Source organism: Notolepis coatsorum, assembly GCF_963971535.1.
Source record: "Notolepis coatsorum genome assembly, chromosome: 3".
In the NCBI taxonomy this organism is placed as follows: Eukaryota; Metazoa; Chordata; class Actinopteri; order Aulopiformes; family Paralepididae; genus Notolepis; species Notolepis coatsorum.
Genome location: NC_140167.1, coordinates 98,923,823 through 98,937,775, shown reverse-complemented (window position 1 = coordinate 98,937,775; position 13,953 = coordinate 98,923,823). Strand labels below are relative to the sequence as shown.

General features: G+C 45.9%; 1 protein-coding gene across 1 annotated transcript in view; it reads left to right on the top strand.

The window, feature by feature from the left end:
- Window positions 1–13,953, top strand: part of tmem237a (transmembrane protein 237a) — a 49,286-nt gene that overhangs the window by 29,557 nt on the left and 5,776 nt on the right. Inside the window, exons 5-6 of the mRNA XM_084310084.1 lie at window positions 2,683–2,803; window positions 6,850–7,041. Of these exons, the coding sequence (XP_084166210.1) occupies window positions 2,683–2,803; window positions 6,850–7,041 (313 nt within the window). The remainder of the gene's footprint in view (window positions 1–2,682; window positions 2,804–6,849; window positions 7,042–13,953) is intronic.

Genomic DNA, 13,953 nt, shown 5'->3' with positions numbered 1-13,953 from the left:
CACATCGCAAGACAAAAGTGTACATAGACTAAACAAATATGCACTAACTGCAGCAACTACAGTATACTGCCCATTGACCTAGACAACGTCGGTTTCTACGGTGTGAGCTAACCGCAGCCGCTACAGTACACTGCCCTGCAAAAGTTAACCGCAGTCACTATAGTATACTGCCCCTTGACCACACGGTGTGAGCTAACTGCAGCAACTACGGCAACCTGCCCTCCAACCTAAACACTCAAGATACAAACACAGGACGTGGAAATCAAGGAGCGTGAGAAATCAAAAAAAAAAAATTGGCCTCTGCACAAAGCACAGAATCCCTGTGACATGACAGAGAGTTCCCGACTCTGTATACTGTAGGGCACCAGCTCTGCACCAAAGCAGAGAGTTCCAGTGACATGACAATAAAATTCCAGGCTCTGCTCACTGCCATATAACCATATTCCCAATTATACTATGTACATGTATATAAACCAATATCAAAAAAAATGTATGAACTCCCCTCTACGACATAGGGATCCATCTTCCTTCTCTCACTACAAAACGAGCTATCAGGAAAGAAGGGAAAAAAATTATACATATTCCATTAATCACAAAAAAAACTCCAAATGCTTCAGCACTTTTAACAAAACAGAAAAACAAAAACTGACCACCAGTCCTCTTCAACAACTCTACTGTCCTCCTTTTTCAAAAAGAACACGATGTCCTCTTTTCTAGAAAGAACACGATGTCCTCCTTTTTCTAGAAAGAACACGGTGTCCTCCTTTTTTAGAAAGAACACGTGTCCTCCTTTTTTAGAAAGAACACGATGTCCTCTTCTCTCTTCTTCTTGGAAAGAACACGATGTCCTCTCAACTGTGACACAGTCACTTCGACACAAATACAGCCATCTCAATGGAACCTTTCTTTTCTTCTTCTTCCTCCTCTTCCTCCGACCTCCGATGATCAAGCTGGCCTTGACCCTCATTGCAAAAAAAATGTTTAGTGATCACAGCATCTTTCTTCTGTAGTTCTGTTCGACGACCTCCCGGTGACCAAGCTGGCGTTGGTTCTTGCGTATCCGGTCACTGGCACCACTGTAACTAGTCTAAGTCCATCCTCTTTAAAGTCGTCGTCGTGCATGGGAAGTGATGAGACAGTTGTGATCCATTTCAGTATTTAATTCTGTTGAAGACATTCAAACAGGGCACATATCAACACACTTGGCCAGCAGATGGCGTCAACAGCTTGCATAGGCCCTGTCAGCATTCCAGATAGTCTGCCCACCATTTTTAATCAAACATTGAAATAACACATTTATGATGAAACAATACAATAAGATATCTCAAATTACCTGTTGAAGACATTCAAACAGGGCACATATCAACACACTTGGCCAGCAGATGGCGTCAACAGCTTGCATAGGCTACAATGGGGGAAACAAGTCACGCTGTCAGAACGAGGCCTACAACATTTTGCTCAGCCATTACTTCTAGCTCAACCACATGTCCTTGCAACAGTTCGCCACCACATTACAACAAGTGCAGAATTGTTCATCATTAACACAGTTACCTCTATATACAACTCCGGTTCATTGCCCGACAACCTATTTACAATATTTTAACCATCATACGTTCTTTTAGACCTGATATATTTACAGACACTGAAAGCACGTCTTACCCCTGTCAGCATTCCAGATAGTCTGGCGCGAGAGGGGAGGTGCAAGGGGAAAAACGTCACTTCGGCAGGAAGTGACGATTTCAAAATAAAAGGCTACGAGTAAAAGATAATAATAAACAATTTAAAATAAAACGTTAGGGAGGGATTCTTTGTGGAATACAACATATTAGTATATAACCTATATATACCTGCTACACATGCATCAATGAAGCAAAAAAGAAACATAATTCTGGTCAGAACGACGGGGCAGACTACAATATATTTGCATTTGTTAGCCATGCTAGCAATCTAAACAATCAATCCATGCCAAAGCTAGATTATGTAAATGGTGGACTCACTCACAGCCATGCTGATTTGGCAAAATGACATCCAGATGTTTTCTTTGAAATAACTTTTAGTCAGGGGAGTGCTGTGGTTTCTCCATAGAACTCCATTATACTTTTAGACAGGGGCGTGTCATGGTTTCTCCATATAGCTCCATTATACTTTTAGTCAGGGGCGTGTCATCGTTTCTCCATAGAGCTCCATTATACTTTTAGTCAGAGGAGTGTCTTGGTTTCTCCATAGACCTCCATTCTACTTTTAGACAGGGGAGTGTCATTCAATGAACTATTAATTTAAATCACAATATGGCCCAGGAGGTCTACATCTAAAGACCAAAACCTTCTCCTGAATCAGACAAGAAGATAGATACTGATTTATTCTGATACTGCCTTTAGGTTTCGCCTGATAGCTTTCTACCGAATGCATGGAATGAGAGGAAATTGGTATATATCTTCTTTGTGTGTGTGTGTGTGTGTGTGTGTGTGTGTGTGTGTGTGTGTGTGTGTGTGTGTGTGTGTGTGTGTGTGTGTGTGTGTGTGTGTGTGTGTGTGTGTGTGTGTGTGTGTGTGTGTGTGTGTGTGTGTGTGTGTGTGTGTGTGTGTGTGTGTGTGTGTGTGTGTGTGTGTGTGTGTGTGTGTGTGTGTGTGTGTGTGTGTGTGTGTGTGTGTGTGTGTGTGTGTGTGTGTGTGTGTGTGTCAGGGCGTTTCCAGGCTGAGAGGATAGAACATCACAGACACACAGACCTGGTGGACGACTATATGGAGGTCAGACAGTTGTGGACCACAAGAGACGTCGCCCTGAGAGTTCACAGTGGATTCAGGTACCTGTCTCTCTCTCTCTCTCTCTCTCTCTCTCTCTGGAGCGAGAACATATAACCACCTGTCCCGACAGTGTGCGCTTGCGACCGCCTGCTGGGCGGAGGACGCAACTGCATCCACACTCACTCCAGTAACAGCTAATAAGCACGACATGGCAGCATTGTTAGACTCAGGGAGCTCCGTAACACTCGTAAAAACAGAGTTGATGCACGGTCCCCTCCTTGAAAAACAGTAGGAGTCACTTGTGTACATGGGGAGACTAGACAATATCCGACCGCTACCATCGAACTAACCTCCACCTGGGGGAAATGTACGATGACCGTGGGGGTAGTCGAAAACCTCCCGGTAGCAGTATTAATCGGAACGGACTGTGCATTGTTGGCGGCCGAAAGACGCTGTCACCCCAGAACAGTGCCCACCACCATGTCGACCAGAGCCCGGACACGAAGGACCCGGATGTGCGGTCTACATGAGGTGGACCCCCAGGCTTCTACCGACCCCCTACCAGAGCAAGACTCCAGCCCGGTCAGCGAGGACAACAACAAGGGGGAACCCACCGCCGGCCCAGCAGAGGACAATGGTCCACCGGTCAACAGCGGAGGCGAGGTTTCATCACTCCACGACGAGGACGAACCTGTCTGGGGAGATCAGTTCTCCGGCAACCCGAACGATGACACCCCACCCTTACCACCACAACTGACGGGACGGTTCGGCACCGCCCAGCTGGAGGACAAGAACCTGGCTCCAGCACTACGTCAGGTAGCCATGGTCGACGGTAAAAAAAATGGATGGGGTAGGAGAAAACATTTCCACATTTTTCAATAAAGAACACTTTACTGTACCAGGTGGTAAAGAAATAAGGGGAAGCTATTCTAGAGCTGTTGCTGGTTCCCCGGCCACATATAAATATGGTGTTGCATCTAGCCCACTCACACTTGCTAGGGGCACACTTGGGGGTCGAGAAGACCCTTGACAGGATTAAGGCCAGATGTTCCTGGCCAGGAGTGAAAAGAGCGGTGGAGGACTATTGTCGCTCTTGCCCGGAATGTCAGATGGTTGCTCCACGACCCACTGTATGTAACCCCTTGATCTCCCTGCCTATCATTTCTGTTCCCTTCAGCAGGATTGGGATGGACCTTGTGGGGCCCCTACCCCGCAGCGCCAGGGGCCATCAGTACATCCTGGTGATCATGGACTATGCCACCCGGTGTAACGCTTGGGTTCTCTGGTCCGCCTGAGAACCACCCATCATTCTGACACCTGTCACTGGGCTTCTCTAACACTTATCTCCCTGTCACTTGTCACTTATTGTTTGGGTCTCCTGATTGGTTGTCACGTTGGAATGCTTGGTATGTCAGGAATGTGGTCGTACTTAAACCCTTGTCTCTCTACTTCCAGTTGTCGGATCTTCTCATTCTCCTACAGAGTACACGGCGGTACTGCAGACACTGGACTTTGCTGTCATTATTGTTATCATTATTATCTTCTCTCCTAGAAGCTCTGCGTCAGTGTATTATCTGTTGCTATTACTCTAGGTGTACCATTCTACAATAAAGAGAACCACCGTTAACGAGTAAGCAACCTTCTCTGCCTCTACTTATTACTCCACAACTGGAACCTACCTGTCTCCATTGTAACAACCCGGTACCCTGAGGCCATCCCTCTCTGCACCATGGCCTCAAAAGGTATAGCCAGGGAGCTCATGCTACTAATAACCAGGGTGGGGATCCAGGATTAAATTCGGACAGACCAAGGCACACCGTTTATGTCAAAAATAATGAAGGATTTGGCCGGGTTACTGAAAATCACCCAGTTGTGCATGTCAGTCTACCATCCCCAAACTGATGGACTAGTTGAGTGGTTTAACCGTACCCTCAAGAGTATGCTAAAGAAAGTAATGGAAGCAGACGGGAGGAACTGGGACCAGCTTCTCCCGTACCTAATGTTTTCCATCAGGAAAGTTCCCCAGGCCTCCACAGGTTTCTCCCCCTTTGAACTTCTGTATGGGAGAAGACCGAGAGGCATGTTGGATATAGCCAAAGAGGCCTGGGAACACCCGCCGTCACCGCACCAGAGTTTGGTGGATCATGTGGAGGAGATCCAGGAGAGGATGGCCACCTTGTGGCCCCTGGTGAGAAACCACATGACAAAAGCACAGCAGGCCCTAGCCAGGGTCTATACCAGGGGCACGCAACCCAGAGAATTCAAGTCGGGGGATAGAGTGTTGGTGTTTCTAGCCAAGTGGCATGGGCCCTATGAAGTTATGGAGAAGGTGGGTCCGGTGAACTACAGGGTGCGACAGCCAGGGAGACGTCCGCCGGTGAAAATGTACCATGTGAATCTGTTAAAAAAATGGGAATCCTGGGAGGCTTTGTACTCTTCCACCCCACCACAGATACCAGGCCGGACCCAACCGGTGGAAGTGCCCATGGGAGACAAACTCAGCGTGCCCCAGAAGAACGACCTAAGGGAGCTGGTGGAGCGCCATCGGGATGTGTTCTCCACAGAACCAGGGAGAACCGACGTAATCCACCACCACATCCCTACTGTCATAGGAAAGAAGGTGAAACTATGTTCCTACCGCCTCCCCGAGGCCAGAAGAGAAGCAGTAAGGAAAGAAGTACAAGACATGTTGCAGGCGGGCGTTATTGTAGAGTCAAATAGTGGTTGGTGTAGCCCCATCGTCCTAGTCCCTAAACCAGACGGAACCCCAAGGTTTTGCAATGACTTCCGGCAGTTAAACGCCATATCCAAGTTTGACGCCTACCCTATGCCAAGAGTAGACAAACGTACTGAAAGGCTGGGGAAAGCAAGATATATCACCACCTTAAACCTCACTAAAGGCTACTGGCAGGTTCCCCTGGCGCCAGAAGATAGGGAGAAAACAGTATTTGCCACCCCAGATGGGTTGTTCCACTATGTTGTCCACCGTTTCGGTCTACATTTTGGTGCTCCGGCCACATTTCAGAGGATGATGGACCAGATCCTCCGACCCCACCGAGATTACGCAGCAGCATTATTATCCACGGCGAGGAGTGCGGAACGCATCTACACCAGGTCACGGCTGTTCTACAGGCTTTGAGAGGGGCGGGGCTCACCGCTAACCTGAAGAAATGTCACCTGGGCCTACAGGACGCGGACTACTTGGGGTACACTATCGGGAGAGGGTCTATCAGACCCCAAGCAGGCAAGGTCGAGGCCATCCAGAGCTGGCCCTGCCCCCAAACCAAAAAGCAGGTACGAACCTTCATAGGCCTAGCCAGCTATTACCGACAGTGTTGCAGTGGCAAATTGACAGTAGGTCAAACGCTCCACGTGCGCGCGCATGCACAGTTTTTTTTGGCTGCTCTCGTCCTGCAGCTGGATACTATTGCCTCACAGCGCGGCCGTCAGTGCGCGGCCCAGAGAGCGCCGCTGGCTCTGCGGCTCTGCAGCTGCATGCTTCTCCGGGAGTCCGGTTGGATAATGCCATGTAAAAAGCGATTGCGCGTACTTCAGCCTCAGTGAGCGAGGTATAACGCCGTTATACCAGCACTGCACCACTGATTACCGACGTTTTGTCCCGAACTTCTCTGCCCTAGCAACACCACTGGCTGACCTAACATAGAACAAACTACCAGACAAGGTCCTGTGGACCGAGGAGACGAAGAAGGCCTTTCAGCAGCTGAAGGACAAACTGTGTTCGGAACCGAGAAGGTGTTCATTGTGTACGGACCCTGGACTGGCTGAAAAACCCCCTTGTGTACTGACCCTGGACCGGATGACTACCCTGAGTATTGAACAATCGCTTTTTCTATCAGCAAGCCTGTTTTGTGTTTTTGACCATCTGACTGTATATCTATATCTATCTATCTATCTATCTATCTATCTATCTATCTATCTATCTATCTATCTATCTATCTATCTATCTATCTATCTATCTATCTATCTATCTATCTATCTATCTATCTATCTATCACTCATTGTGTATTTTATATATGCAGTACACAGTCATTTTCCACTCATTGTATTTATATACTGTATACCGTTGTTTGTGTTGTCTGTTCAGGGTTCTAGGTCTATTCTCCCATGGGTTCCTAGCGGGCTATGCTGTGTGGAACATCATTGTTGTGTATGTGTTGGCTGGGGAACAGATGACCAAGCTACCGAACCTTCTACAGCAGTACCACCCACTGGCCTACCCTGCACAGTCCCTGCTATATCTACTGTTGGCTATCAGTACTGTGTCCGCATTTGACAGGTCAGTATTTTATCTGCTGGCTTCAGGTCAGTATTATATCTGCTGGCTTCAGGTCAGTATTATATCTGCTGGCTTCAGGTCAGTATTATATCCGCTGGCTTCAGGTCAGTATTATATCTGCTGGCTTCAGGTCAGTATTTTATCCGCTGGCTTCAGGTCAGTATTATATTTGCTGGCTTCAGGTCAGTATTATATCTGCTGGCTTCAGGTCAGTATTATATTTACTGGCTTCAGGTCAGTATTATATCTGCTGGCTTCAGGTCAGTATTATATTTACTGGCTTCAGATCAGTATTATATCTACAGCTGGCCTCAGGTCAGTATTATATCTACACCTGGCCTCAGGTCAGTATTATATCTACTGCTGGCTTCAGGTCAGTATTATATCTACTGCTGAGACAGAGTAGGGGAGACACAGGAGATAATGTTCTTTATTGAGACAGTAGGAAGGCTGAGAGGGAGACAGAGTAGAGGAGACACAGGAGAGAAGGTTCTTTATTGAGACAGTAGGAAGGCTGAGAGGGAGACAGAGTAGAGGAGACACAGGAGAGAAGGTTCTTTATTGAGACAGTAGGAAGGCTGAGAGAAAAACAGAGTAGGGAAGACACCGGTGAGATGGTTCTTTATTTTATTTACAACCCTTTTCCTGCTAATTATTGGTACAGTCTACTGGGAAGATTGCCTAAATGGTATTTCTCATCAAGCCAGATGATATTTGTATTCTGTAACTCTCTTGATGTCAGACCCACTCACAGTAGATACTGTATGCAAGTTACTGTAAACAATATCTCTAGCTCTAGCCTTCGTGCACCCCACTAAAACACTGCACACAGTGTACCCTTTGGAATGTTTTCTGTCCCATGTACTTTACATGTAATATAAATATATTTACTTATGAATTTCTTTTACATTTTATTTTATGAATACCATTATTAACTTCAGTCCCCAACATACATATAAAATATTAATTCATTTTCAGGATTTTAACCCCTTAAATACCAGTTTGTGTGATTGATGCATGGCTTATTTTCAAGACAAAAAACACTAAGGGTTAATTATTTTCCATCCCATAAATGCTAATGACATTTTTTTTGGGGTGGGATTATGAGAGCCTGGAGTGTCGAAGATTGGCAAAAAAAATAAGTTTGATACATAAAAATGTTTTGTGCAGTGACACAGTGTATAAAACACTGCACACAGTGTACCCTTTGGGACGTTTTCTGTCCCATGTACTTTACATGTAATATATATATATTTACTTATGAATTTCTTTTACATTTTATTTTATGAATACCATTATTAACTTCAGTCCTCAACATACATATAAAATATTCATTCATTTTCAGGATTTTAACCCCTTAAATACCAGTTTGTGTGATTGAAGCGTGGCTTATTTTCAAGACAAAAACACTAAGGGTTCATTATTTTCCATCCCATAAATGCTTTTTTTTTTATCAACTTTTTCTCCCATTTTCAACATTTTCTCCCATCCCAATTTCGTATCATCCAATTCAACCCTCCCCTGTCACGAACGCTGTTTCTTGCCTCCCACAAGCCGGCTGCAATGTGGACTAAGTCATACATAGCACAAGTCCCCTCCGGTACTTGAGGTAACAGCAGTCGCATCTTTTCACCTGCGCAGCTCGATCTCTCAGTGTCGAGGAGTAACGCGTGGGAGGCTCACGCTGCCCCCGACACTTCCTGATTCTACTGCGCAGGTGCACCAACCAACCTGTAGGAGTCGCTGTCCACAACGCCCGATCCCCACCCATCAGTTTCCCACCCCCTAATACGGCCAATGTGTATTAGTATGAACGACCAGCTAAACTGAAAGCAATGTGGAGCGCTGGGCTCGAACAGGCGAGCCCAGCGTCTCCGCATTCGTGGCGAGCGCCTTGCCCACTACGCCATGTAGCCGCCCCCCATCCCATAAATGCTAATGTCATTTCTTTTTGGGTGGGATTATGAGAGCCTGGAGTGTCGAAGATTGGCAAAAAAAACAAGTTTGATACATAAAAATGTTTTGTGCAGTGACTCAGTGTATAAAACACTGCACACGGTGTACCCTTTGGTCAAAAAACTTCCCTATTGACTCCCATGTTAAACACGTTTTTTGAAAACGACGCCATTGCAGATTGAATTTAGATTTTTATAATTGTTTTCATCTAGGCCCCTTTACGGGCATTTACATATGCATGATTACTAATTTCTTTCAAGATGGCCGTATTGCGTTATCTATTTCCGGCGGCCACAGCTTGTGTGTTTACTGCTTATATCCTGCAAACCGTTCCAAAAATATTTTTATCTAAAATTATATGAGAATGTTTTATGGAGGTTTAGTGTGGTGTGCATGCGTATGTTGAGAAATGTATATGTGTGCATGTGGTCATTTGCAGCCATTATGTGAAAATGGCTAGTACACAGTAATGTACTGTACTAGTAATGCTAGTACAGTAATGGCTAGTTTTCACATAATGGCTGCAAATGACCACATGCACACACATTAATTTCTCAACACATGCATGCACACCACACTAAGACCTCCATAAAACATTCTCAAATCATTTTAGATAAAAATATTTTTTGAACGGCATTGCAGGATATAAGCAGTAAACACACAAGCTGTGGCCGCCGGAAATAGATGACGCAATGCGGCCATCTTGAAAAGAAATTGTAATCATGCGTAAATACCCATAAAGGGGCCTAGATGAAAAAAAATTATAATAATAATAATTCAATCTGCAATGGCGTCGTTTTCAAAAAACTTGTTTAACATGGGAGTCAATAGGGACGTTTTTTGACCAAAGGGTACACCGTGTGCAGTGTTTTTTTGCCCCAGAAAAACTGCCTGACTTAATTTCAGGGGATATGCAATAAATCAAGACAAGGTTATCCCAAGTACAGTATGTACTTGCCTCTATTACTGCTCTCCTGACGTTGTATCTTGCCATCTTGTGTTCTTCCATGTTGCCTGTCACCAGCCCGGTGTTGTATGCTGATGTGCGCACTTTCAGAGCCTCACGGACGGATTTGTCTACCCAGGGCTTTTGATTTGGGTAGATATTAATTTTGGTGGTGGGGATTATTACTTCTACCTGAGTACAGACATAGTCAATCACCGTTTCGGTGTATTCGTTAATATTGGCTGTGTTATCACGGAATACACTCCATTCTGTGCTTCCCAGCACTGCTTGGAGTGACTCCACTGACGTCACGGCCCAACGCTTAACCTCTCGCGAGACCACCGGCGTTCGCTTGAGACTCTGTTTGTACTTAGGCAAAAGAAAAATGGCGGCGTGATCGCTTTTACCGAATGGACTAAGAGCCTGTGACTTGTACCCATTCTTAAATTGCGAGTATACATGGTCTAATATGTTCTCGCCTCTGGTGGGACAGGTCACATGCTGATAGAAATTCGGCAGCACCTTTTTAAGACGCGCGCTGTTGAAATCCCCCAAGACCAAAATGGCAGCGTCAACATTAGCTGCCTGGAGTTTGTTTACCTCGTCGTGAAGTTTTGAAAGTGCGACCCCAGTGTTCGCGTGTGGTGGAATGTACACTCCGATGAGGATGATGGACGTTAACTCTCTTGGGAGGAAGAAGGGTCGACATTTTATCGTGATAAACTCCAGGTCTGGGGAGCAGTGGTTAGACAGTTCCTTTGTGTTGCCTAAATCGCACCACTCCTTGTTTATCATGAAGGCAATGCCGCCTCCTCTCGTCTTTAATGACTCTTCTGCCGTCCGGTCTTTGCGGAGAACGAAGAAATGGTCTGCCGGTTCTATTGCGTGATTCGGGACATTTGGACTCAGCCAAGTTTCTGTGAAACAGAGGACGTTACAATCCCGAATGTCCCTCTGGAATTGGATCCTTGCTCTGATGTCGTCCAATTTGTTTCCTATCGATTGCACATTGGCCAACAATATGCTGGGCAATGTGGTTCTGTGTCGTTTGGACCTCAGTCTGTTCCGGACCCCGGCTCTCTTTCCTCGTCTTCGTGGCGGCTTCTTCTTGTCTTGGCCATGGCCGGCATAACAAAGGATCTCGGCGGGCCATTTCTGCTGTTCAGCGATCCGATCCAGAGAGCAATCCAAACGGTAAGTTTTTCTTAATCCAATGTCAATGATTGACTGACGGTCATACACATATAATGCACCAACAGTTGGTGCAAATAAAACTCCTAATACTATAAAAATTAACAAAATAAAGCACAGTCTCGTCGGAGCGATCAGAAAGGCAGCCATCAGAGCAGCGCCAGTGGGTGACATCTCCTTAGCAAATGATCTCAACTCCTTCTATGCGAGGTTTGAGGCTGTGAATAACAACACCAGCCTACAAACCACGGCAATGGGGGGGGGGGGGGTCTGCTGATGGAGACTCAGTGTTCAGGGTAACAGAGCATGAGGTGAGACGGATCTTTAAAAAAGTGGATATCAGGAAGGCAGCAGGACCGGACGGCATCCCCGGCCGCGTCCTAAAAGTCTGTGCCGACCAACTGGCCCCGGTATTCACTGACATCTTCAACCTGTCCTTGGAACAGGCCGTCATCCCCACCTGTCTGAAGAAGTCCACCATCATCCCTGTACCCAAAAAATCTACGCCCGCTTGCCTCAACGACTACCGCCCTGTAGCCCTCACCTCCATAGCCATGAAGTGCTTTGAGAAGCTAGTGAAGGGCTACATCTGTTCCTCCCTCCCCATCAACCTGGACCCTCTGCAATTTGCATATCGCCCCAACAGGTCCACGGAGGACGCCATAGCCCATGTGCTGCACACAGCAGCATCACATCTGGACAAGAGGCAGGGGAACTATGTGAGAATGCTGTTCATCGACTACAGCTCAGCATTCAATACCATAGTCCCCTCCAAACTCATAGCCAAGCTCAGGGACCTGGGCTTGAACTATGACCTGTGCCAGTGGGTCCTGGACTTCCTGACGGGCAGACCCCAGGTGGTAAGAGCCGGCAACTGCACCTCCTCATCCATCACGCTCAACATAGGGGCCCCCCAGGGCTGTGTTCTGAGCCCCCTCCTCTACTCCCTGTACACACATGACTGCGTAGCACAGCGGAACAACAACACCATCATCAAATTTGCTGATGACACAGTAGTGGTGGGCCTGATCTCTGCCAACGACGAAAGGGCCTACCTGGAAGAGGTAGAGAACCTGTCACAGTGGTGTCAGGAGAACTGCCTCTCCCTGAACGTCAGCAAAACAAAAGAGATGATTGTGGACTTCAGGAGGTCGGGGGTCAAGGACTACAGCCCCCTCAGCATCGACGGGGCACCAGTTGAGAGAGTGAACAGTTTCAAGTACCTCGGAGCCCACATATCCGAGGACTTGACATGGACCACACACATTGACAGTGTTGTGAAGAAGGCACGACAACGCCTCTACTTCCTCAGGCGCCTAAGGAAGTTCCAAGTCAGTCAGAAGATCCTTAGGAACTTCTACTCATGTACAATAGAGAGCATCCTGACCGGCAACATCACCTCCTGGTTTGGGAATAGCACTGCACAAGACCGTAGCAGACTACAAAGAGTGACACGTTCAGCCGAACGCACAATTAGAGGGGGGCTTCCCACCCTCCAGAACATTTACAACAAGCGGTGCAAGGGGAAGGCTAAGAGAATTATTAAGGACTCGAGCCACCCGAACAACTGCCTCTTTGAACTGCTGCCGTCAGGCAAGCGATACCGGAGTCTTATGGCGAGCACAGAAAGACTCAGAAGGAGCTTCTATCCCCAGGCCATCAGGCTGCTAAACGAAAATAATCGCTAAACGAACAATAATCACTATGCAACAACCATCAAATGCACACAGCACACACACCCACACGCACACACTCACTCAAACAAACAACACACTGCAGCACCCACTCTCCACACTTTAGATCACACAAACACGTATGGTATGGTAACTACGTCTACGAACATTGTACATATGTCAAAACTGAACACTGTGACCTCTTTTTTTACTTCTAATTTTTACTATGTTTTTATTTCATACTTATCTTGTCATGCACAGTCTCTGGAGCGCAACAGTAAGAAGCATTTTGTACAAAAGTATTCTGTACTTCTGTATGACAACTATTAAAGAAACTTGAAACTTGAAACTTGATTTACAGTTGGGACGTTTTTTGTCCCAGGGGTGCACGAAGGCTAGAGAACATCATGAAGTTTGTTTTATGTGCATTAAGTACAAGTTTAAGATTAATAAGTGCATCTTACAAAGCATTAACCTGTTAAGCCCTAGCCCTATTTTTTGAAAATCCTAAAAATACATACCTAAGTAAATGGAAGATTGCTCCACTTCTACAAGGTCCATTTGCATGTTCTTGGTATCTAGGGACATCTATGGATGTCATGGAATGTATTCCCAGTGTCAGAAATATTGTGCCTGTTACTAGGCTTGAGTAAATTGTGATGAAACAAAGGAGAATATAAATTATGATTTTTCTTTGCATCTTTGACAGTGAATAACACCATGCAAAAAATTATGAAATAAAAACTGCCACTGTTCAGTACCTTCTTGAGATCATGTGTACAAAAAAATCTAAGCAAATGAATAAAGGCAAGATGATTAAACAGAATGTTTTGTAGATACAGTACTGAATTCTGCCATCCGGACATAAGAAATTTGAAATATTATTATAGAATATAGAATACCAGGCCTATAAATTACCTTATTATAGCCAACTCGCACATCTATGGATCGGGCCAAATGTCCTATTTCAAATGCCAGAGTTCAATTTGGATTTAGTATCTTCAGGCGTGCAGCAAGAACCGTGAATGAAATCTACTGTATGTACAGTTCCATTCTCATAATGATTATGGCTCCGCCATTTTGGATTTGATTGCAACACGGATTGTTGCTAAACGTTCATTGAAAGTAGACACACTAACTGCGCTC